At 45.6% G+C, this 24,876-nt stretch overlaps 1 protein-coding gene across 1 annotated transcript in view; it reads left to right on the top strand.

The window, feature by feature from the left end:
• SCYL3 (SCY1 like pseudokinase 3) overlaps positions 1-12,694 on the top strand; it is a 469,360-nt gene extending 456,666 nt beyond the window's left edge. The window contains exons 11-12 of the mRNA XM_069641305.1: positions 6,170-6,927; positions 11,872-12,694. Of these exons, the coding sequence (XP_069497406.1) occupies positions 6,170-6,927; positions 11,872-11,934 (821 nt within the window). The 3' untranslated portion in view covers positions 11,935-12,694. The remainder of the gene's footprint in view (positions 1-6,169; positions 6,928-11,871) is intronic.
• The last annotated feature ends 12,182 nt before the right edge of the window (positions 12,695-24,876 follow it).

Raw genomic sequence — 24,876 nt, 5'->3', positions numbered from 1 at the left:
GGAGCATCCAGTTCTTCCTTGTCCACTTCCGTGAGATGCGGAAGAGTGGCGTCTCGAAGGTAGGCTACTTGTGTCGCTCAGTCAGGAGGCAATGCTGTCATGGTTTCGGAGATGTGGGTAGCGGCCAGCTCGAGTTTTGCGTGTTCTCCGTAGTGGATGTGGCCCTGTGTGTACCGCAGGCCTATGATGGTATTCCTCCTTCTCGCTTTGGCTAATTTGTCCTCTAAATGTTTATTGGCCTTGTTGTTTTGGCATAGAACTCTGCTTAGTTTTGGCCAGCATGTGTACAGTCTCTGCTGCGTACTGAGCCTACAGTGCTTTCTGCGCTATTTGCAGAGCTCGGTGGGTTTTGGGTGTCCAGCCTTTTTGTGTGTGGCATGTTTCGGCATTTCAGATCTCCTCCAGTTTCATGTGGAACTGCCGCTTCTGCTTATGTTATGCTGCCCCGTGGGCAGTCAGCTCTCCCCTAACCACTGCTTTCCTAGTGTCCCAGGTATTCGCTGGAGAGTTATCTTCAGCTGGGTTTTCCTGGAAATAGTTCCGGGTGGCTTTGGCTACGGAGTCCCTGAGAGGCATGTCATTGAGTGGATCGTAGAGGCTCTAGCGGCGTCGAGGGAGCGGATCTGGTTTATGGGCCTGCAAGGTTAATTTGACTGGGGCGTGGTCCGAGAGTACCGTTGGGTCTATTGCATCGTCCACAAACGTGAGCATCTGTGGGGAGGTTAACAGAAGGTCTATTTGTGAGGATGTCCGGTGCACATGGGAGGAGAAGTCCTTTACGCGCGAAAGAAATGGAGGCGGCCAGCAGTTATTTTGAAGTCTCTGGGAGAGGCCGAATGTGATTTGTCCTATAGGGAGTCTGGAACCCTGTTGAAGTCCCCTCCCGCTCAATGATCATTTGGCCTTCGATGAACGGGAGCAGTTTATCCCCTAGTGCTGCGTAGAACGCTTCCTGTCCGTCGTTTGGAGCGTAGACCGAAACAAGTGAGTAAAGTTGGCCATATGAGGCCTTTGGCCGAGAATCGTCCTTCGGGCAGCATAATGTTTCAAGAGCTCTAAAATGGGTTCCTTTGGCCAAGAGAATCATCGCTGTCCCCCCTTTTATTGAGCCCACTGGAAGCCATGTATTGATGGGGGGGGGGGAATTGCCTGTGGTGGAGACGCACCGAGTCAATTGGCAGCAAGTAGGCTTCCTGCAGAAAGACCACCGACCCCTCCAAGTCCTTAAGGCACTGTAGGATCAATTTCCTTTTGGAGGGGAGAGTTCAAGCCTTGTACGTTCAATGAAATAAAGTTCAATTTCCGGTGTGGTGGGGGTTCCTCTGACATGGCTGCTTCCTGTGGGAAGGGTGGGGAGGGGGGTAGAGTGCGAATCAGTCGCCATTCATGTCATCCTTTGCACTGATTCCGTGGTGCAACCGAAATTTTAACTTGCGCTTCAAACGGGAAGCAACAACAGCAACCTTAAAGGGCACCGAACATTTTGTGTCAACGGTGCCCCTAACAAACTGTAAAAGAAATGTCATTGTATCACTCCAAGGACTTACAGGTATCGTTCACCTTGGAGTCGGGCATTAATCGTGTGAAGCACGCTCCGAAGAAAGTGCCCTCGTGTGTTCCAGTTCATCGCAGGAATTATGGCCACCTCCTCGGGGACCGCCAGGCAGACCTTGCATTAGGAGATGCATGTTTGTATGCTCCCTCCCTCTGAGCCCTTCGACCCTGCCAATACCTTATTTCACTTTCTGGACCTTCGTCCAGCCCCCACGTCTCGGTTTCGGGGAGATTACCTGTGGTATCACCAGAACTGCAGGAGGGTTGGGTGGGGAGGGAAATCTTCTTTGTGTTTGGGTGAAGTAGGATGCAGGATCATTCTGACGTCCTCCAAGTGCCCAATTGTTCGGGGGATCCCTTTGTAGGGGAATTGAAGAGCAGTTGGGAATAGCCACCGATATTTGACATGTTGATCTCGGAAAAACAGTGTAAACGGCCGCTGTTTCTGGATAATTACGAGGGGCAAGTCTTGAAAGATCTGAAGGGGGGACACCTGGAACGACAGCTCGTCCCGTGTTCGGCTCACCACCATGATTGCCTCTGGTCGTGAAAAAATAAACCCGAGTGATAACATCAGGGGTGGGTGTCTGTATCCACTCCTTGGCGAGGGAGTATTCTGTGGATGCGGTCCAATATTTGTTGTGCTTTTTCAAGCTTTGGAAGAAGATTGGAACAAGTCCCCCACATATTCTGGTAAACTTCGGTCGGGGACTGAGGAAGAGACCCCATGTATGCGTAGATTGTTCCGTCGGGCCCTGTTTCCAGGTCCTCCTCTTTATATTCCAAAGGTTCATTTTAGTTTGTTAGGGCTTGGATTTTCTGTTGAATCTTTGTCAAGTGTTGCGTGTTCCTGGGTCTGGTCCCCCACCTCCCCCACTCTCTGCTCAACTTCCAGAACTCTTTGGTCTGTTTGTTCCAGCTTGGATGTAAGTTCTGACCTGCAGAATCGAAATTCTGACAATGTCTGACAAAGTACTGGATGTTACTCTTGGTAGCTAGGTGGTTGGTGTTGTCTGGGGGTGTTGGTCGAACAGGTCTGGAGGATTCAGATTTCTTTCCTTTGTCCGGTGGGAGCAGCATCATGGAGATATCCGCACTTTTGGGGAGTTTGATGTGTTTTGACATCTTTGGTGGGTGTCGGAAGAGCCCTGAGGTATCCAATCGCAGGTGTGGTAGATGAAGGGTGTAGAGTGTTTCACAGATTTAGGGAGGTGCTCTAATGGCCCAGGGTCTTGAAGAGTGCCTCTTTAGTGCTGTTACGGGCCCTAGCCCTAGAGTGTTTGCCAGTAGGAGGTGTATTTATTCCAGTGGATAAAGACAGGTCCACATCAACGGATCCACGTCCCCCTTTTTAGTCGTCCAAGAGTAAAGAGGGCTGTTTCAATAGGACTTGCAGGTCCCTCCCACAAGGTGATAGCCGAAGGAGATGGGGGGGGGGGGGGGGGGCAGCCTTTGCTCGACTCTGATTCCCCAAGATAGGTTGTGGTATTTATTGAGAAGTGCTGGGGGGCCCACGCTTGGGGACTATTCCCATGTGTGAGGAGTCAGATCGTGTCTTGTGAGCCTTCGTGGGGCACGGATTACCCCTCTGTGCCTTCCCGGTGTATGGGGGATGAGGTTCTGTGGAGGTAGTTGGGTTTAACCTCTAGTCCCACCCCCCCATGTTAAAGTTAAGAGTTAGTCAAGACGTGGGGGTGTGCGTTCAAGGGCTCCTACTGTGAATGCAACGCCACTCTGTACTTGGGAGCACTGATGCGGCACGGCTGTTCCTCCTGGGTTCCCTCGCCCCTTCAGCATGTCGTTTTATGGGGGCAGCTCTAACCCCTCGTCCTGCACAAGGAAATCTTGTATCTTGGATATGTGTCCATTAAGCTGCCCAAATGCCTTCCGTGAAAATGTGGTCCGGTCCAGGAGCGCTGCAATGTGTTTCCCGTTGTCCGCACTGCTGGCCTCATCCGTAGCATGGGCCTTTGGATCAGGGCACTGGCTTCTCAGCGCTCCTTGGCTGTGCGGTCAGAGAGAGGGCCGATCGCCCCCGCTGTCTGTGGTGTTGAAGGAAAGAGAGGAGCAGGGCGCTCGGCTCTGCAGAGGGAAGATGAGTGCCTCCCGAGCTTGACTTCTGCAGCGTTACAGACAGGCCGCTGGCGGTCGGACCTCGCCCCATTCCCCCACCCGGCAGGCAATCCTCTGGGCCCTGGGGCCATGAAAGCAAGAGAGGTTATCGATCCCTATCAGGGTTGTGCTGCCGGCAGGGTCCCCATGGTGTCGCAGTCACTGGGGGTTACCCGTATGAGGGTCCCCGTGGATCGTTGAAGGCTGCGAGAGTTAGCACCAGGTTGCTAGTTGGGCATTTCGGCCTGTGGCAAAGTGTTTCCGGTGGTCCATGTTCCGCAGCTGGAGTGGAATGCTTTGGCTCCCGTCTCCTGAAGGTCCGCCCGCCATCTTGTTTTCCCGCGGAGAGTAGGTGCAGCTTCAGCGGTCACGGTTGGGATGAAGGAGACCACGTTCGAGGCTCAGGGTCGCTCAGCTGGCGGCCAGGACCTTCCGATCCCCGAAGAAGGCATTATCCGCTTGTGTAATGCCAGAAAGCCACACTTAGTCAAGTTTATACACAGGCTTCACACAGAGCCATTACGGAGACGACCGCATCGGTGGCTCTCCAGGCCACGCCCCAAAACAGTTCCTTTTTTATTTATTTCATTTCAGAACTTTATTTAAGGTTAAAAGCAAACAAAACGGGGCAAACGAAAAGCACATACATGAAGTCCGGTACAATAGAGCAACACTCTTGGAAGGATAGACTAGACATATATTATAATTGGCACAGTGCATTACATTTACATTGTTGTATGGAAAAATAGAAAGAACTTACAACAAATGAGGGATGACGCTGTATTCTGGAACTGAGTCGACCAGTAGATGTTGGGTAAACAAGTAAGAGGGTCCAAATGTCCTTGGGCCTGCACTTCGAAGTCACTGTGGCTATATACGTTTCTTACCTGTCCGAAGTATAAATTAGATGCTGCAGCCACTCTGCATGAACCGGGGCACATTTTGATTTCCAGTAGCGAAGTACACATTTTTTGGCTACAATACAAGCTACATTGAATAATGCAGAACAGTTCCTGATGCAAATCTTTGCTTGTATACAGCTTATCGTCAAAAAACAAAATGGCAGCCACGATTTTGGACGCGTTTGTGCAGTACTGCAAGCCATCCCAGGCAATGTAGTTTGTAGTTACTGAATTCTTCAAACACATGAGTTGCCTGTGGCAACTCTTTTCATTGTGTTTTGCAAAAGGGGGAAGCTGGCCGGCATTCCTTGTGACTTTTTCAGCCTGTTTCTTGTTTTTCTGGGGTTGCAAACTTTCTCTGTTGGAACAGAAATTGTAGTCGCTTCAGTTTCTCATTTGCTTGATGTTTGTAGCATTAGGTGGCAAGTGGTGATGATGACAATGCTAGCCTCTGACACCAAAAGTACTTGCGCAAGAGGCTCATGCCACTCCATAAGCACTAGCTGTAAGACCCACCCTACTGCAATGAGCTAGAGTATATAGTCTGACATTGTCATGCCTTCTCAATGTAAATCTTCTAGTTGGGTAAATGTACACCGTTTATATCCATCTACGTTGAGTTAAAGAAATCCTATTGGATTTACAATTGTGGATTTAGGAGCAAAGAGTGTAGTGGTACTGGAGGGGCATACTATAGTGGCATTTAAGTTAAAAACCTGGTTAATAAGTTAATCCATTTAGCAAATTGATGAATAGCAATGTTCAATACATATGAGAACTATGATAATGGTGAACACACAATAGAGTGAACATCCTCAACTTTAAGTCTTTGTTCCTGGTTTGCCTCTAGAAGTTTGTCCACCTTTTTTTACTGAGTGAAGTGCCGCAGGAAGGTCTCTTGTGCTTGCAATCTTGTATTGTGAAACTGATTCTGTATATCATCAAGTCAGAAATATAATTCGGGTCATCTAAGATTTTAGAACTTTTCAAGACTGGGTTTCCTATTTTTGTAACATTTTGCTTTGTTCTAATGTATGGTTGATCTGTTATTTTTTTTTTCCTTCTGTTATTATTTTTCTATGTTCCCAGATCCAAACTCTGCAGTGTATGACACATTTCATACATATTCAATTTTTAAAATAGTCAATAAAATGAGATTACTTATTTCTTCATAACTGTTATTATGAACCTTGTTTTTAATTGAATTCAACAGTTCCTATATTAAAGTTATGACTTGAATTTGATTGAACGTATCCGAATCAGCGACCCATGCAGTGTAAGCGTATTTTAAAATATACCAATGATTGGACACTAATAGTAAATGCTGTTAATAATATTAAAATATTACTTTTTCTTATGGTTTCCAAGAATATTCCAGAGGGGAAAATGCTGATCCTCAGTTAGCACACCAGTTGCTCAACCGACATCAAATGAAAGTTAAATTGAGAGTACTTTAACATGTTTTTGTTTTGTTTACTTTTTTTTATTTAAACTTCCAGGTAGTCCTCTACATGAGGACTCCTAGTGCATAATTTAAATTACGTGAGCTAAAATGACACGCTATACTCATAAATCCTGTGTAATTGCTTTTCTAACCACAGAGAATGACCTCCTGCCTGTCCTTACGCTTTCAATGAATGCAGTTTCAAGTAGCCCAGAGCAGATGTTGAAAAGGGAGGACATGTTGAGTAATTCGATAAAGACCACTGAGGAATGGCCAGACTGGAGTGAAAGCGAGGACCTACGGGGTGAGAGCACTGTTAAAATACATCTGGGGCCTAGTGAAAATGGTGTTGATTTGGAAAAGAAACCAGAACAAAATATGGAGGAAGAGCCATGGGTTGATTTTGAATCTTCGAGCAAAGATATCAAAATTGTTTTGGACCAGGTCAGCTTAAATGAATCTTGGTCTGCTGCGTCCCAGCTGGTCAAAGGATCAGATGCTATGACAACCAAGTCCTCTACAGATCCTAATGAACTGAACTCTCTTCCAGGCTCCAATAATGACCTCATAGACCATGAAAATCAGCATGACGAAACTAACAAGACTGTGGTAAAGACTTCGAAGGTCTTTCAGGAAAAGGCTTTTGATAAAAAAAAATCCATGGAGTTTGGTTTGGGGGAAGAATTCACAATACAAGTAAAACGAAAATCGCAAGATCCAGAGTTAGACTGGTTTGCTGATATGGTCCCAGACATTAAGTCGTTTTCAGCTAGTTTGATTTTACCTTCCCTAACAACTGAACTGAATGTTGTGGACAATTTAAAAGCAGTCTCAAGCATACATAATCAAGACAAAGGAAGTGATGGGCAGAGCCTTGGATTTTCATCTAAATTTGCTGCAGATGAGATTACAGAGGTAAGGAGTGTTTCTTAAATTGTGCATGTAGTACTTATGATTTGTCTTCACCCCAGGCAGTTAAATGTTAAGTTTCCGATTTAGAAAAAAGGGCATCTTCAACATTTCGTGCTTTTCCTAACTAATTTAGCATACCAGATGTTCTTCCCATCAACCCTGCTGTTTTGGTTTGTAAAAGAAAAAAGAAACGCTGAATGGCATAGAATGTGACACAGCTCACTGATAAGACTAATCCATATACCCGAACATCAGAATAAGGCAGAGAGCTCACGTTTCCTATGGTCCTGCGTGCAAATGCCATCCAGTCCTGATTGTTCCCCTTTGCATTCTAGGACTAACAGTTTTTTCGTTTCCATATGAAAACCACAAATTCCAGAATTCCAAGCAAAAATGGGACTGGGTGGCTGCATGGCCGTGGCAAGCTTGAGAACTCTGAATAAGAATGTTTGTAATGTGGGGTAGGTGCCTTAACTTGCACTAGAACAATCTAACCAACTTTTGGGCTGTTTCATTATCGAATAAACACTTTCTCATCAAACAGCCCATAGCTGGACCCATGAATGTCCACTCTTCTCCATTGTATTTGGCCAGTGAAAGGAGTAGCCCCTCGGAATCATTGCACTATGTGAAAGTTACAGAGTGCATCTGAAGCTTAAATAGACAGTGTAATATGAAAGACATTAACTTCCGGTTTCCTAAAATATACTTTAAAACAAATTGGCTTATTGTAAGGTTCAAGCCTTTTCACTAGGTCAAAAGGATCATGAAACTCCAAATAGTGACTTTGCGAAGAGTTGTCGGTATGACGAGCCTAAACGAGGTCTTCATTTCTATCGGCTGCAAAAGCCCTCAATAAAGGGAGTTTGTGTTTAAAGGAGTCCTGGAGTGCCCAGTTAACAATGTTTACGCACATAGTTTGGTGATAGTTACAAAAACAAGTTGATATAGTTTTTCCTTTGCCTTTCTTAAGCATAAATAAAATAAGCTATTTAAGAAAGGCAAATAAAAAAAAAACATTCATCGACTTATTTTTGTAACTAACACCAAGCAATGTTCGTGAAGATAGTTTATAGTACCCAGTTGGTAGTTCAGTGGTAGAATTCTCGCTTCCCAAGCGGGAGGCCCGGGCACCCAGTTAACAGTTTCACTCTATGGGAAATAGATTGAGAATGGTTACCTCCATCAGATATAGATTTGTATATTTACAAAGGACAATAGAAAAGATAACCATTCTAGACACGTTGGATGACGGTCATCTTAGTTTGTGCAAACTTATTTTTTGTTAAGAATAATGACCTGCATATCCCCCATTAGGTCTATATGACTCCTTCCCTCTAGTTATCTTGTATGTGGTAAATCTTCTTTTGAGGAGCAACTTTTCCTACTTATGGATTTCTTCGTTTATTGGTATTTTCTTCTTTAGAACTTGTTGACTGAGGCACCAGTTAGCCACTGAACTGGGACTCATTAATTTATCTTTGAGATGATGTATCCAATGGAACCTTTCCTTTAACAACTGACGCTAGCATTTCTGCATTGCAACGGTTCGCTGAGAACGTTTTGATTCCGTAGTTGGTTAAGCCAATGCTCTGCCAACCAATTACTCATCAGCCATGGCAGTCTAATGATTATTTATTTAGCGCTTATTACTGAGAGCTGTACATGGAACATATTTACACATATCATTGTCACCCCAACCCAAGTTGGTACTCATTTATCGGCCTCTGGTGGATGAAAGGCTAAGTTGACGTTGTCGGGATTCCAATTTGCGACCTGCAGATCACACATAGATCGCATCGGCGAGCACCCAACCTACTGAGCTATCTTACCGTTACCGGCATAAGTCTAACCTAACTCTGGTCTTGAATACCTTCAATGCTTTTTATATTTTTTTTAAATAATTGTTTCTTGATGTGAGAGGTTTAGTTCTGCTCTGTGCAGTATAGCCAATCAGCCCAAATCCACCTTTGACTCGCAAGAGGATCATGGTGCCCTGTGGTCTGTAAACTACATCTGCTTTTGGATTGAAGAAAGGTTATCTGTACATTGCCACAGCAGATGTGCCGATGCTAGAAGGCATTTGCAGAAATCCCACGTCCTTCATACGGCCTTGCTGTCTAAATGCAGACCCCACTGACTGGCCACACAGTGAAAAACCTGGGAATTATTTTCAACTGACCCAGCCTTCAGCCCACACCTGACCTTGGTCTGAAAGGCACATGTTTTTACCACGGCATGCACAAAAATATACTCCTACTTTTTAAGTTTATCCACACCGACTTGAACCCTTGAGCACTAATAGTTATTGAATAATTAAACGGGCAGTCCACTCGTAAGGGATACTATTATTTCAACCCCAGGGCGCTTCATATCTTTCAACCCCACCACACTGTGACCCTAACTTCTAATTTAATGTAGATTCAGGCTACATTTAGGTACAGATGGAACTGAAAAAAACCTTAAAAGTGCATGACCTCCACTTGTGGAACTCTGAACTCCAACCTGAGAACCCATTTAAAAACCTGCCTCTTTCAACATAACCAGACAACGCTGTCAAGAAAGCGTATGCGTCCTAGAGGACTGGAGTTGGAAAACCCCATCCTTCTGTGACGGACAGAACATCAGTCGAAGAGCATTTCCTGGCTTGCTCTCAAGGAGACTGCTAACCGTATAGAACCAGTGGTAGTGAGAGACACACACTGCCTAGCTTGCTGAAAACTAACTGAAATAAAGTATTTCTATTGTTGGTGAATGCTGTGGGATAAAGCCTCTGGTAAAAGGGTAAATACAGGTAATTCGGCCAACAAACTTTAGTGGAGGCTCTTCCTCGCACACGCATGCGGAAGAAAGGCCAATTATGTGTAGTGTGTAGCCAGCATGTTTGCCTCTCCTCTAGGCATGTCCCTTAATGATCCATTTAACCTTTCATCTTCTTCATTTTCTCTGAATTCTCACTGCTGCTGGCAGTCTTTCCTGCGGCCCAACTATTCTGTTGAAAGCCTCCACACTACAAGGGCCTGCTTGAGCACATCCCGAGTCCTTCACGCAACCACACACCAAACTACATCTAATACCTTGTGTTTGGTCTGGATGTTGCCATCACAGTAACACCTTCCTTTTAAATCAGGCTTTACATTCTCTCATGCTTACTAATAATCGCATTTAAGAAGCGTGCATCCCTACCACTACTGTTACCTCCCTCTGCATCCCATGTATATTTGCCGTTCTATATTAGTCTGCTGGTGCACTCCCCCCTTCTTCTCTCCCTCACGCTCTCAACCCTCCCCAACTATCTAGAGTCCAAGGACTGAGGACATACTGGCAAAGTCACCATACGCTACCTCTCGGACAATGTTCGGGCACTGTAAGACCACTAAGGTGGTGATGGTTTCAGAGCAGGTTTAAAGTTCAATACGAAAGAATGGGAGGAAAGTCGATGAAAAAAGGAGTGGTGTGATGGCTGGAAGGTTTGGAATGAAGTCAGTCAATATAGAGGCCAAGATTCCGAGCTGTGGGAGAAATAGTAAGACTAACGGGTGGAAAAGTTAAGAAAGTAGGAGGAGGGCGAGGCAGAATAGTGTTAGCAGGGAAGAATAGTACCTCGGTCTTCCCTGCATTTAAGGTGAGGAAATGGGAAGCCATCCAAGATGTGATAGCAGAAAGACAGGCTGTAAGGGTGTGGTGAATTTCTTGAGTGAAAGATGAAGGATAGAAAACGTTGTGTATCATCGGAATAAAAGTGATGAAAAAGACCAAAGGAAGAAATTATGGCTGAGAGTTCAGAAGTGTAAAGAGAGAAAATAAAAGGACCGAAGACTGAACCTTGGGGAACACCATGATCAAGAGGAAAGGGTAGAAAGGTCTGACTAGCCCAGGAAATGGAAAAAGTTTGATTAGAAAGATAGGAAGAGAACCAGGAAAGAACAGCACCCCTGAGACCGAAAGAGGAGAGAGATTTGGCACATAAAAGTAGAAACTTGGATTCCAAGAGCACAGGAGTTGAAAGAAATAATTAGATTTGCAAACTGTGTTGCACCCAGGTCCAAAGAGTTTAAAGAAGAGTTTTTGCCTGGTATAGTTTGGACAAGTAGGTCTGTCATTCTATCTGCTCTATGGCAACCGGGGCCTCACCGGACTGAATGTTAACCTTTGCCAAAATGTTTTCACTTTGTAGTCTGTATTCTTGCTTTATTTGTATTCTTGAATTGTAATCATTAGTTGATGCATGTGAAGCTTTAACTTTTTTTGTAGGACCCGTGATCTATACTGTAAAATGAAATTAGTCTTTGTGCCTTTCCTTTAAATTGTTTCAAAATACCCTGATAACTGGGTATTCTATTTAAACTATTACCTGAGTCATCAGACTCTGATCCTTAGTAAATAAATGTTTCACAACCGCTCTGAGATGGTATTGGGCCCAAGTGCAAAGTATACACTTTTCCAACACTAGATTAATATATAAAAATGATCAAGCATACAAGTGAATTGGCCACTCGTGATGTGATTTTTTTTTTTTAAATTTTTTTTTTAGCATCGGTTTTTACATTGAAGAAATTTTAATGTGATCACTTCACTCACATTTTCATAATTATTTTTTTTCTTAACACGATTAATGTACTTGTTTTAACAGGGATATTGGACTGTGTTCCGCCTCCTGAGTGTGTTTGTGCATAGGGTCTGGATTTTCTTCATCTCTTATACCTTTAGTTAATGGATACTGTGTATGGTTCAGTGAGGTGTAGGTGGTGTGGCGTGATAATTTGTTTGGGAATCTGTTTTGAATTAAAACCAACGCTTGTGCCAATATCACTGTTCATCCTTTGCATCCACACCGTATGGTCTGGTTTATATTGGGTGTACCAGTGTCTTGAACGTTTTGTAAGAATATGCATCATTTTATAGATTGAGTTTCTAATTTTATTTTCTTCTTTCTTGCTACTGTAGACTGAAGCAGAAGGCTGGGGAGGAGCAGACTTAAATTGGGATGACGATGAAAGCCTTTGGTGATCATTGTGAAGGGTGCATGTTATCCTTCGTTACATGCTTCAGATTCCATAGAGAGAAAACTATTTTTTCTGGTATAGTCTAGGTTTTTATCCAGCCTCTGTCGTTGGGTCACCATTCAGAGAAAATTTCGTTATTTAGCACTGAACAGCAGTCGGTCTGGAACAAGCGGAGCGATGCAGCCTGGAACAAGCGGAGCGATAACGACACTGAGATTGATGGACAGAAATGTTTCTTGGGATTGGCAACAATGTTTCTAGCACGATATCCATACAGTGAACGCTTGTTCTAAAGCCATATCTTCTCTTTTGGACATCTTGAAAGAACTTTTCATACTGCTGCAGGAGCCTTTTTAACTGATTAAAGTGTATTTAATTGTTCTATTTTTATTTTATGAAATTCTATCATCGAAAATATAAGTTCCAAGGAAAGCATTTTTTGAAAATGTGAGACTTTAACTTTAAGAGGAGTTATTTAATTTTGGGTGCCATATTTCTTTTATTATGTAACAATTCCCTCAAAGGGCTTGTTCTCAATTTTTTTTTAGAAGAAACATGTACTACATTTTACAATAATTGTACAGATTACTTAGAATAACCTATTTATTTGTTTCATAAATTTCCTATACTTGAATCGATGGTCCTTTAATGTATTGGTCTAGAAGGCCAGTATACTTTTCGATAAGCAGACATGTTCTTAATATTAATGTATTCTGAATTTCAAACTCTTCAAACTTGAACAATAAAGATTTTACCAGCTCATATATACCTTTGGAGAAAAGTGGGATTTAAATGGTGTCAAACCTCGACTAATGTGTTCTAGAACTCTAAGCAGGTCCTGACAATGCGATCAGTAATTGCAACCTTTAAAAAAGCATGTGATGCAAACTCTCATCTCAGAACAGGTTATCATGCCTTGTTCTTTCTGGAGAGGAGCGCCTGCTACCTTTGTGAAGTAATTTCAAACTAATGAACAACGATGCTTTTAAGAGTGTGAATAGACTGCAGCGTCATCCTGTTGTATTGCTGATTGTATTTGGAATTAAGGAAGACAAAGAGAAAGGGCTATCATTTAAGTAGCTATGGCCAGTATTCTGAATCCGAGTTGCTTTAAGTTTCTGTGAACTATTTTTACCTCTACACCAGTCATTACTTTGGTTGGCAGGCTTTTTTCAGGAAACAAGTTTGTCGATCACAGCAGGCTAGCTCAGTGAGTCAACTGCTTGGACCAGACCTCTCTGTTCAGACTGCAGGACACCCATTCAAATCCTGCAGGGCCAACTCAGTCCTTTAAGTTGGTAAATTGAGTAAAAACACTTATTACATAGTTCCAAAGGTGTGGAATGGCGCATTAAAGCACTATATGAATATAGTGTTGATCTTATCATTTATTCTACATGGCTAATATTGGGAGTATTATGATGCGGATGTCAAGCTCCTGTTTAATGTCATGTAAGAGTTGTGAAGGTAAAGCTGATTCCTTAGCGTCTGATTCTCCCGTCTTGTAACCATTATGGAGAGAATTCCAATAGTTCTAGAATAGAAGAGAACCACTTGATATAGAGATTTCAACTTAGCCAGTGAATGTCACTTCCCTCCGCCTGACCCTAGGGCTTGATCAGTTGGGTAGAAACCCAATAGAAGAGAAAGTGAATCAGCAGACCTAAAAAGGACAGTTTCCCCAGAGAAATCAGACTTGCACCAGCTAGTCAGTGGCTTATTTAGGCTTTCTGCTGCCCTAGGCCCAAAAAAGTGCATGCAACTATCCCCCAACTTTACTCCATCTCTGCCAGAATATGCACCTTCACCAGATCCCACCCCTTCAGCAAACTCTGTCTGCGTTGTCGAAATTACAACCCAGCACCCCTAATGTTTCACCCATTTTGGCTCTGTAACATTATCGGATATTTTTAAGGTTGCAGGGAATAGAACGTTATTGCTTCCACTCTATTAATTCAAGTCAGTCAGTCATCTATGTTATGTTAGTTGAAAGTGTGTTCAGATTTCTGCTGCCCAAGATTTGGCGAATGCAGTGTGTTCTACGGTGGTCGGTCATAATTTAGAGAAAAAAAATGTCGAAAGACAAAAATGTCGAAAAAATATCGTAAAAAAAAAGTTGAATTCTTTTTTTAAAAAAAATTTATATATTTATTTTGGGGTCCGGGAATAAAAAAAAGGGTGAAACAAAAAAAAAATTAAAAAAGGAGGTTTGGGGGGAACCCTCCCATTTGGAATCAAAAACGTAATAAAAATAAAATTCGACTTTCGACATTTTTGTATTCGAAAAAATTACTATAAACCGTGTTCTACAGTTCACTGCACTAGAGATAATTGTTATGAATTATGGTCTACTTTCGGTTAAATCTGAAAATAATCTTTTAGAGGAAGTGATGAGAACATAAGCTGTCTGCCAACTGGACACAAGCGAGGGAAGGTTGGAATGAGGAATTTTGGTCTCAATGCGAATATCTGGTTTCTCAAATTGCTTGCTGACACTGAGAAGCACCTAAACTGGTCTGTAAAATTAATGCAACAGAACTACATTTCTACATCCGTTCTTGCCAAATGGTAAAGTTTTCATATTAAATATATGCAAGTGATACAGGCACATCTCATAAAAATGTGGAATGCAAATAACCTGCTGCAGGCGACGTACCTCCAATTCCTTGGGTTGGAACGCCATTAAAATAAGGCACAATCACAAGTGAAATTTGTGAACTCTGCCTGGGCATAAACACCTCAGTAGAGTATAGACAGTTGGAGAAGATTCTTGGAATCGTTGGCTGTGCATTCTCATGGTGGAGTAATAGATGAGGGTGACCCTGACGATTTATGTGTGGGAAGCAACAGCATTCCTCGTAGCTGTACAATGCAGGCACCTTTTATAACAAATGAAGTGGTACATACTGTTTACCTCATTGCTGTTTGTGCAATTGTTCAAAATACCCAACACAGCAGGAGTACAATTGAGCAATGGCTAGGGAGTGCGACCACAATATTTCCTTTGTGGGTGGGTTTTAGGCTATGGCTATGGCTTGCCAGCTTGCGTTTAAGGTAATTTAAAATGTTTGTTAACTCGGTAGAGTTGGTTGGACTGTACAATACATAGGAACATTTTGAGATGTGTGGGTATAGATGTTTCACAGTAAAATTCTTATCCTGTATTTAAAATATAATTAATGCAAAGATAACTTATACATTGTGTGAAATACTTTGCAGTTGGTTCTCCTGCTAGTCTGAGCGTGCAGCAGAATGTCATCAAACGCACATGATAAACCCAGCAGGGATACCATTTGCGTGCTTGACACCAAACAGCTTCTGTAAAGATGGCTGAATGGATATCTTTATTGGACATCTTTACAGCTGTGAAACAGTGTGTACCATTGGCCCACCATTTTTGTTCTTAGCCTTCTATGGTTTAGGGTTTCCTTTCACAGGTTTCTTGATGCACTTGGGCATTCAGATTTACTCTTCGTCATTTTAACTTCTCTAGGATCTATTTCATGCTTGCACCTTTTCGGTGGCCACAGACCTCTGAAATGTGGGGACGGGGAGAGAAATTAGTACTTGATTCTCAACATCATTTTAGTGCCACCTGTGGGAACTCTATGCTTGACTTAAGCATAGGCACGCGTTTAATATTGTAAAATGATGCATCATTTTTAACCTTTACTTTTCTGAAGGGAAAAACCTCCTTTTTGCAGTGGTTTAAAAAAAATGCATGTCGTGTATTTGAATATAAAAGTGATTGCTTAACACAGTGGGCCTCATTAAGAGTTTGCTGGTTCGGAAACAAGGCTGTCGGTAAGCTCACCAGCACCCTTGTTTCCGGATCGGCAAACTCAATCTGCCTGCTGTGGCTGCTGTACCCAAAAGGTCTGACCCTGCTGGGCGTTGCGGCCAAGGTAGGCAGACCCATCATGGAAGCACCCGCACCGTTGGTAACAGTGCCAGTGCTTCTGTGTGCCCACACATTGGACTTTATGGGAATGGGGACTTAAAATGTACCGGCGCTTGACTTCCCGGGCCGCCGGACTTGTAATCAGCTGGTGGCACCAGGAAGTCAGGCGCTGGTAAAATATTGCGAGTCCGATAGCAACCCCCTTGTAGCACTGGCAGGGTTACCACCGGACTCATAATGAGGCCTATTGTATGTGTATTGATTAGAAAGAACTCCAAAGATAATGTTAAGTGGCACCAATAAAACCAATGAGGGTTTGGCTGTTTTGTATATTAAAGAGAATTTTGTGAAGAAATTAATGACCAAAGACCTATAGATCTGTAATCCATGTCTGAGAATTGTATGACTGAATCACTAAATGCCTAAAGCACGCTGGGTTTGGTACGGGTTTCTTTTATTTAAACAAAAGTCACCCTAACAAGAAAGCTTTTGCAAATATCAAGCGCATATACAGATTTGGCCATCAAAAACATTAGCTGTCAGAGTGGAATGACTGCTAAAAGGTCAAAATTACTTTTTCTTTTTTTAAAAACCAGTAAATAAAAAATGGGCAATAAAATGCTGCTCCGCTGACAATCTGCCACCCTGGGCCTGGGCCTAGTCGGCCTCGCTGTAAATGCGTCTCTGCTGAGCTAGTGGGAAAATGTGGAAGGTGTTGTACAAGTCCAACTACCTTGGAAGAAGGCTATGGGACTCCCCATTTTTTCCACCCAGAAAGGCCTGGGGCAGACAACTTCAGTATCTGGCAAGACTTTTATGGAGATAGGAGTTCCTCCTTGGGCAGAAGCATAGCAAGAATTGTTTGTTCAGTTTAGAGATGACCTAGAGGATGAACACTGCTTCGAAAGCCAAAACGATGAAGATTATGCTCTCACCCACAGAAAAGAAAATCCTTGGGTCCACTGCCCAGGAGACAAGGCACCTGAATGGAAAGAAATTAAAAATGAGAGAAGAAATCAACTGCTGTCCTAATGTTACCAATGGAACTACTTCAGGTGTGATTCCCACTGACCATGAAAAAAACTGAGCCCGAGCAAGATGGCTGTGTGCTGAGGGAGCTCCGTCGCCCGTCAAACTTAAACCGCATTAAACCTCGTAAATCACAACAGATACGATCTCCCAACGGGAGCAGAATAAATTGCACCTCCACCGCAGAGGCAGGTGAAATTTTATTAAAAGACGGTCACAATCAAAGAAGCTATGACCCGCGGAAGCCAGATGGCGGGCCCCAGGCCAGCCAGAGATGGCGCACTAAAGGGCTCGAAACAGGAGAACTCAGATTCAGAGTCCCCAGCAAGCAAATGCGGATGCGGTGCACCAGGACCCACTAACGACTGGCAGCAGTGAGTGGGAGACTAACCCTCCAGGGAGAGCAGCGCAAAGCTCTGCCGCAGCAGACTGCCAACGTGGGGCAAGACAACCTAACAGTTGCATCGCCGCACAATTCATGCGCTGCCACAACCCGAAGCGTGTAGAGGAACACAACATGAGACCTGGTGGAGCGAGCACAGGAGGAGGCACCAACCAGATGGAAACGCAATAAAAGACCGTGTGGGCGCCTGACCGCCGACCACTGGATGATGCGGGAAGCAAACCCACAAAAGAGGCGGCTGGCGGGCAGGGAAAATGTCAAGCCGGTATCAGGACACCCTTACAACACATAAGCAGTGCCACTCCTACCGGCCGCCTCCAGCAACCGACCCACAGTCCTCTCAATTCAAGGGATACCTAATCAATCTGGAAAGCAGGGAGCCCATACAGTAAAGACCTGCCAACGAGCACACCAATAACCCAGTGCCAGCAGTGGGCTCCATGCAAGAAAGTCCCCCATATGCAACAGGCAGTGCCACCATTTAATCTTCCGCTCAAGTGGGCATCAGACTGGGGGGAGACACTGCTTGGCTGGGAGAGGACACAGGAAGTCCAGTAAACATCTGAACTCCCCTATAAAACACAGAGGGGCGGACAAGACAACGACAGTGGAGTCAAACACAGGACGCCTAGCCTATCCATCGGCATCCTACTGCCCTACTCGAGAGAGTCACCACCAGTAGCCCACTGGCCTGCCTCGCAGGAAGACGACCGCAGGCACCATCACAGAAGACCATTTACACGGCAAACTCGCAAGGAATCACGAATAGGGAAGCCAGCCCTGGCCATATGGCTACAGGACGCTGTCGCTGCCCCCACCATAGGGGGGTTCCCACCACGACTACACATATAGAACTGCTCCATGGGACACACCCTGCATTCCCCACAGGCTCAAATAAGGGGCATGCAACTAGGAACACGCACCACAGAGACCAAAGACACCCCCAACATCGTTCCACCAGGGGGCCTGCCAAGGCGCTCGGGGAGAAACAAGCCTGAGCTGGAGGTCAAGGCTTAACTGGCCAGGATGAAGTTAATTGGCCAACGCACACAGGAAACAAACACGGAGGTGATGGAAATCAAGCGGGACCTCCAAGAACTGAAAAATCGACTGGCAAGCTGAGGGAATCACAGAAAATGAACAGCGGTTCAGTGTCTTCGAAGACAACCAGACATCCACAGAAACAAAACTGGATGGAGTAATACGCGAGTTTCAAAGAATGGGTAAGAAAATTGAAGATCAGGAAAACCGATCGCGCAGAAACAACCTGCAGGTGGTCAGGGTCCCAGAAAACACTGAAGGATCGGACATGGAAACATTTAACCACAAACTTCTGCAGAACTCCAGTCACATGCCCAACCCTAGGGACATCATTATCGAACGAGCACACTGCGCACTGATCCCGAATCTGGCACCCACTGATCGCCCAAGAGTCCTAACAATGCAACAACTAAACTTCCAGCACAAAGTAGCCATATTGAAAGCATACAGAGCGGCCTCCCTGATAGACCTATACAGAACTGAAATCAAAATATTTAACTACTCCTCTATGGGGGTATTGAGAAGGCGAAGAGGCTTTAACCCCATCTTCGAGGCACTAAAAAAATACTGATCAGACACTATCTCATATTCCCCGCAACCTGGTGCATCCAGTACAACAGGCAATGGTAATCATTTGAGGACCCGAAAACCGCGTGGCGATTCCTCCGACAAAAGATTCGGGTGACAACGGACTACAACAGTGCAGCAATGGAAAAAACAAACCCAATATACTCCCCCCCCCCCCCCCCCCCCACCACCACCAAGAGCGCACACTGGCTAGGGGAAGATGGCAAAAAGCGGGCAGAGGGCAACGAGCAATGCAAATGCACTGGCAGACCCTAAACTTGGCCCAATCCAGAACTAGGCCGACAACCGGACCACCTACACCCACCCAGAAATGGACGACGGCAAGATGGCAATCCGCAAGAGACACTATAGAACTATGAAAGTGGACATCTCAACCGCACCCCCAAAACAACAAGAGGAAAGCGCAGAGAGGCAGCCTCCCTCACAACTGCCACCCCCCTCCCGGAAGGACTCGAGGAGAATACATGGGGGAAAAGGCAGAAGAAGACCGGTTTGATCCCACCAACACTGTGTAAGGGCTCTTAAGCCTTGTATTGGGAGAGAGCTGATAGACCGGCTCACCCAATGTTTCACAGTTTGGCCTAGTGGCCTATGCTTAGGTTGAAAGTTGTTTTGTTCTGGCCCACAGTTGGGCCCAAGTTTAGCCCTGTGGATGTTGTTGATCAGCAAGTCAAGTATTGGATGTTGAACCCCCACGCCCAATGTTATGATTGAATGAATGTTTGTCGTTATAGATTTAATTATGTTTCAATGTTTAGCTTCCACTTCGGATCCGACACACACGGGTGAACACAGGGGACCTATACCATGCACTCTCAAAATATTAAGTTCCGGGGGCTGACATGGAGTCCGGTCCTACTATCGGGAGCGCCAGACATAATTTCGTTGAGACGAATAGATGGCTAGAATCACATTGATATTGTTAAATGTGCAAGGGCTGGGGCATCCCATTAAGCGCAATCACGTATTGAACCACCTTGGAGACCTCCAAGGGGATATCCTATTTCTCCAAGAAACACATATCAACAGAGGGGGAATAAAAAAAAATTGGAGAGGGGCTTGGTGGGGGCTGCAGCACAAGCCCCGTGTTGGGGGAAGCGGGAGTGTTTATCCTGATACCTAGACGGGTACCCCTATTGATCCAAAACATGTTAGCCAATGTGAATGGGAGATTTGTTCTAGTGCAAGGGCTAGTTCACCAACACCCAATCACACATCAATCTATACGCCCCAATGACTGATGCACCTGCCTTCTTCACACAGACCTTTGCCAAATGTGCACCTTATATGAGGTGGCTCACCCTGATCAGTGGGGACCTCAATGTAGCGTTAGACCCGACCTCGATAGATGCACCTCGACCCACCTTCCCACTGGTAGACCAGGGAAACGGGCCGTCCTCACCTCACTACTCACGGAGCTGGGCCTAGAAAATGTGTGGAGAATGAAACCTGGCTCCTGCAGAGACTACAGCTTCTACTCCTGCAGTCACCAAAGCTACTCCAGAATCGACTTCTGGCTGGCCCACACACAATGACACACTCCCTTGATGAATGCTCTATACTCCCCATCACCCTTTCCAACCACGCACCCGTCAAAATCAGAAACCCTCCCAGTGGACTCGCCAAACCCTCCAAACTGTTGACTTAACCTAAGAGCCCTTGTGTACCCTGAGTTCGTTGACCTTATTAAGTGTAATCTAGATATGTTCTGGGACACCAACATAAACCCCTCGTACTCCGTCGTCACATGTTGGGACGCGTTCAAGGCATTTGTGAGGGGGCAATGCATCTCCAGATGGGCACATAAACTCAAGAAAGCCAGCTGATAAACACCTACAAGCCCTAGAAAAGCGCCACAAAGCATCTCCAGACAAGCAGACCCTCCTTCAGCTCTGCAAATTACGGGCGGACATTAAAGATATCACGACCACTAGGGTCCAGAAATCATTTTCAAGCTGGACTCAAATATTATGCAGATAATGATCAGACCCTACACCATATGGTGCTCACCCTAAAACAGAGACAGGCGGCCGCTGCCATTGCATCCATACGGGACAGGTTATTGAAGGGGACGTGGGTATCAACACTAGATTTGCGGAGTTCTGCGCACAATTATACGCATAGCATGAGGCACTTCCGCTGCAAGCTATGCTGGGATTCCTGAGGGCAGTCAACCTACCGAAAATCACTCCGGCCCAATATTAGATGCTAGACACCCCTCTAACTGAAGCATATTTCTTGCGGGCGACCCTCGCTCTGAGCCCAGCTAAAGCCACAGGCCCGGATGTGATCCCGATCGATCTTTACAAGACTATGGTCGACAAGGTAACCCCAAAACTTCACTTTGTATTTTCAGAAGCTACCATGACCAACCGTCTACCGAGGTCAATGATGACTGCGAACATATTGTTTCATAAAAAAGGGAGACCCAGTGACAAATGCGCGTCAAATACCGCATTTGTATAGTTCATCATTGATGAACTCCGACGCCAAGGTCCTTGCGAAGTGTCTGGCCTAGAAACGGTACTACCATGTCTGGTCCATGAGGGCCAGACAGGGTTCATACGCAAACTGCATTCTGGGGACAACGTACGCCGGCTCCTACGCGTCATCGCGGAAAAGCCAGGGCCAGGGGACTTGATCCTTACAATTGATGCCGAAAAGGCCTTCGATAAAGTCCAATGGGACTTTATGTTCCTCACGCTTGCGGAGTATAGCCTCCCCACATCTGATAGGTCTGATCCGTCTACTATATACAGACCCCGAAGCGACTGTTGCCACCAACGGCCTCACATCACCTCCCTTCGCCCTATATTCCGGTACATGCCAAGGAAGCCCCCTGTTGCCCCTTCTTTACGCTCTCTCCATCGAGCTGGTGGCAAAGAGATTACGGTACGACCCCCCCCCCCACCCCCAATGGCAGGGGCTCTGGAGAAGGGGGAGGAATACAGTCTCCCTATATGCTGCTGACCTATTCATTAACATTGGGGAGGGATGTGAGCGTGTCCCCAAAGTGCGATTCCTTCTAGAGCAATATGGCCCGATGGTGGGATATCGGGTCAACTGGGCTAAGTCAGAGATCCTACAGCTCTGGCCAGATGTTCCCTGGGATCTGGGAGGGGTGGCGCCTTTCAGATTGCAAACAGCCCACGTTAAATTCCTTGGGGTAAACGGCGCACGTATCAGTGACCTTTGCGACCTTAACTATCCACGCATGATCGAACAGATCCACTTAGACCTCATCAAATGGGACACCCTACTGCTATCCATGACCGGAAGAATCAATGCAATTAAAATGAGCTCTGCTCCTAAACTCATATATATGGCAATGATGATACTGTGTGCCCCTAGTCTGACGATGTATAAGACTATTGACAATGCTTTCTCGAAGTTTATCTGGTGGGGCAAGAGGGCTCAAATTCGCAGAGGGATCCTCGCTGCATCCAAACAAGATGGAGGCCTTGCGCTCCTGTCTTGGAGGAGCTATTCTATGTCGGCCCAGATTTGCTGGCCCAAACGATGGCTAAGCCCCAACAATAGCCCCAGCTGGAAGGTGGAGCTAGCATTGATGGCCCTACGTCTCCATCGGATATCCTAGCCACCCCCCCACGAAGTTAGCAATACACCTCAAATCAGATCCGATAGTAGAGCCAACGGTGGCCCAGCGGCATAAACTTCGGGCCCAACAGGGCATCAACGTCAAGGTGGCTCCCACATGGATGACAAAGGGCCTCCTAACACTCAGCCACACCCCCCTCCTCCATCCACTACAGGATTCCCAGTGAGCCCAGGTCGGAATACTCGACCTATGTGAGGGTCTGAAAATGGCCACCTTCTCGGAGGTTGCCGATATACTAGGCATACACGCTGGAAAATGGTTGCAATATGGCACTATACGTGCGGCGATAACGCAGCACACTGCTGATATCCAGACAAGCCTCTCCGGCCCCCTGCGAAACCGAACTAGAACACCAGACGAACACACCCCCACGTCTTCGGGTCTTCTACTCCATGGCTATACCAAATAATGTGGGAAGGAATTCTGCCCTAGAGGCAGCATGAAGAGACAACCTCGACACCCAGATAGAGACTGGAGACCTCTACCAATTTTTTGCAATAATCCCTGGGATGTCAGCTAACTTAAAAAAACGGCAAGATCCAGTTTAAAATCATTCAACGCCTATACTATACACCTTCCAAAATGTATAAAATGGGACTGACTCCTTCCTGTTATGTTGGCGCGGCTGCAGGGCCACTGGCACAATAGGACACACATTATGGTTGTTCCCCAAGATACAAGCATACTGGCAAATGGTGCAGAGACAGGTGACCGCTCTCATCCCGGACGCTGAAATAGGGCAATCTTCGGAAAAGCTTTTTGGGGCCAACTACAAAGATTGTCAAACCGACACTTTAGTCAGCAGAACCCTAAACACAATAATGTTTGCTGCCCGCAAACTATTAATAGTGAATTGGAAAGCAGCAGTACCGCCCGCTGAAATGTAATTTACTGCTTTCCTATCTAAGATATGCTCTAGGGAGCGCATTGCATAAAGAACTACTAACCCGGCCATGGCGAAAGCCTGGGATTTATTTGTCCCCCTCCCAAATGGCTCATCCCGCATCGAGCTGACTGATTTTTAGGGAGAATTCTCTGTTAAGGCTAATTTCCCAAACCTAGTGAGTCCCCCAGCAGCTTTGCTGGATTTTTGGGGTTTATTTTTTTCTCCTACTAACAGCGAGACTCTTTTGCTCCCACTCTTAGGCATGATTTGAGAATGTCCTTTGACTTTGTAATGTGTTTTATGGGCTCTGGGGTCTTTTACTCCATAGGGTTTCATGTGTTTTTGGTAAGTGTTACACCGCACCCTCAGTGCAGTAACACAGGGGTGTCATAGTGACCCCCAAACATAGACTCCATACCCTGGGACTCACTACTGTCTCCCAGGGCATGTAAAGTCACCATTGACTTTACTAGTCTTAAATTGTGAACAGAACCAGTACAAACCATCATATTGTGGAAGTACTGGTAGGGGTAATTAGATTGCCCCCGAGTCTGTTTTTCGAGGGGGCACTGTGCAGTCCCCCCCTCGTCGAGTTTCTGGCTGGTGGCAGTGGTTACCATGCGGAATATTCCCCCAGAATATTTCCTATGGGATTTTACCATTCATTTTAAACGCACCACTTTTTTGGTGCAATGTTAAAGATACCGCTGAGTTATTTATTTAATATGTATTCCCCGGTTGGGTCTTTTTGCCAGGACTCGGTTTTAAAATGGCGTTTGTGTTCGCCTCTGTAACTCCAACCCAAGTCGAGCCCTTTGTTCCACTTTTGGCAGGCTTCTGCACAGAAGCCTTCAAAAGTGGTGCCACTCTGTATGAGTCTACAGGATGTGGGGGGGGGGGATAGGCACCCTGGACTGAGTTGCCTCGGCAACTCAAGTCACACTCTTGTGCGATTTGCCCAGTGGTGAGCCGCCCGGCTCACCCTTTAGCCTGTTTGAGTGACAGCTAGGACTGGTGAATGGGGGTTTTCTGCATAAAAGCAGGGCTTTGGGGACTGGAACTTCAGAAGTCGCCACAGGACCTAAAGAATCCGAAGAGGGAGAAGCTGAGCCGACCTACAACGACGACACCACCGGTGGAGCCCTGCTGATCCGACTCACCACTTCCCGATGACAGAGAAGATCTTCATCCTGGAGAGTCTTTTTCCTTTCAACTGGTGGGGTTAACCAGTTCGCCCTCTTTTCGCCTTCCTGGATCGTCTCGTGGTCGAATCGCCCGTGCCAAGCACCCAGGCGGCCGGATAACCACGCTTCACCACTACCGCAAATAAAAGGGTAGTACCTTTTAACCGAGAAACTCAGCGGCTGGTTTCTTCCCTGGCAGAGCAAAGACCTCGAGCTATCCTCCACGTCGAGATCTTCTTTTCCCCTGGATGAAGCACCGACTTGCACCCGCTGCCAGGGACAACTGCCCCCGCTG

The sequence above is a fragment of the Ambystoma mexicanum genome, chromosome 1q (genome assembly GCF_040938575.1).
Source record: "Ambystoma mexicanum isolate Mex_15411 chromosome 1q, UKY_AmexF1_1, whole genome shotgun sequence".
NCBI classification, from domain to species: Eukaryota; Metazoa; Chordata; class Amphibia; order Caudata; family Ambystomatidae; genus Ambystoma; species Ambystoma mexicanum.
Note: the sequence above shows the minus strand (reverse complement) of the source record. Positions and strands in the feature narration are given on the sequence as shown.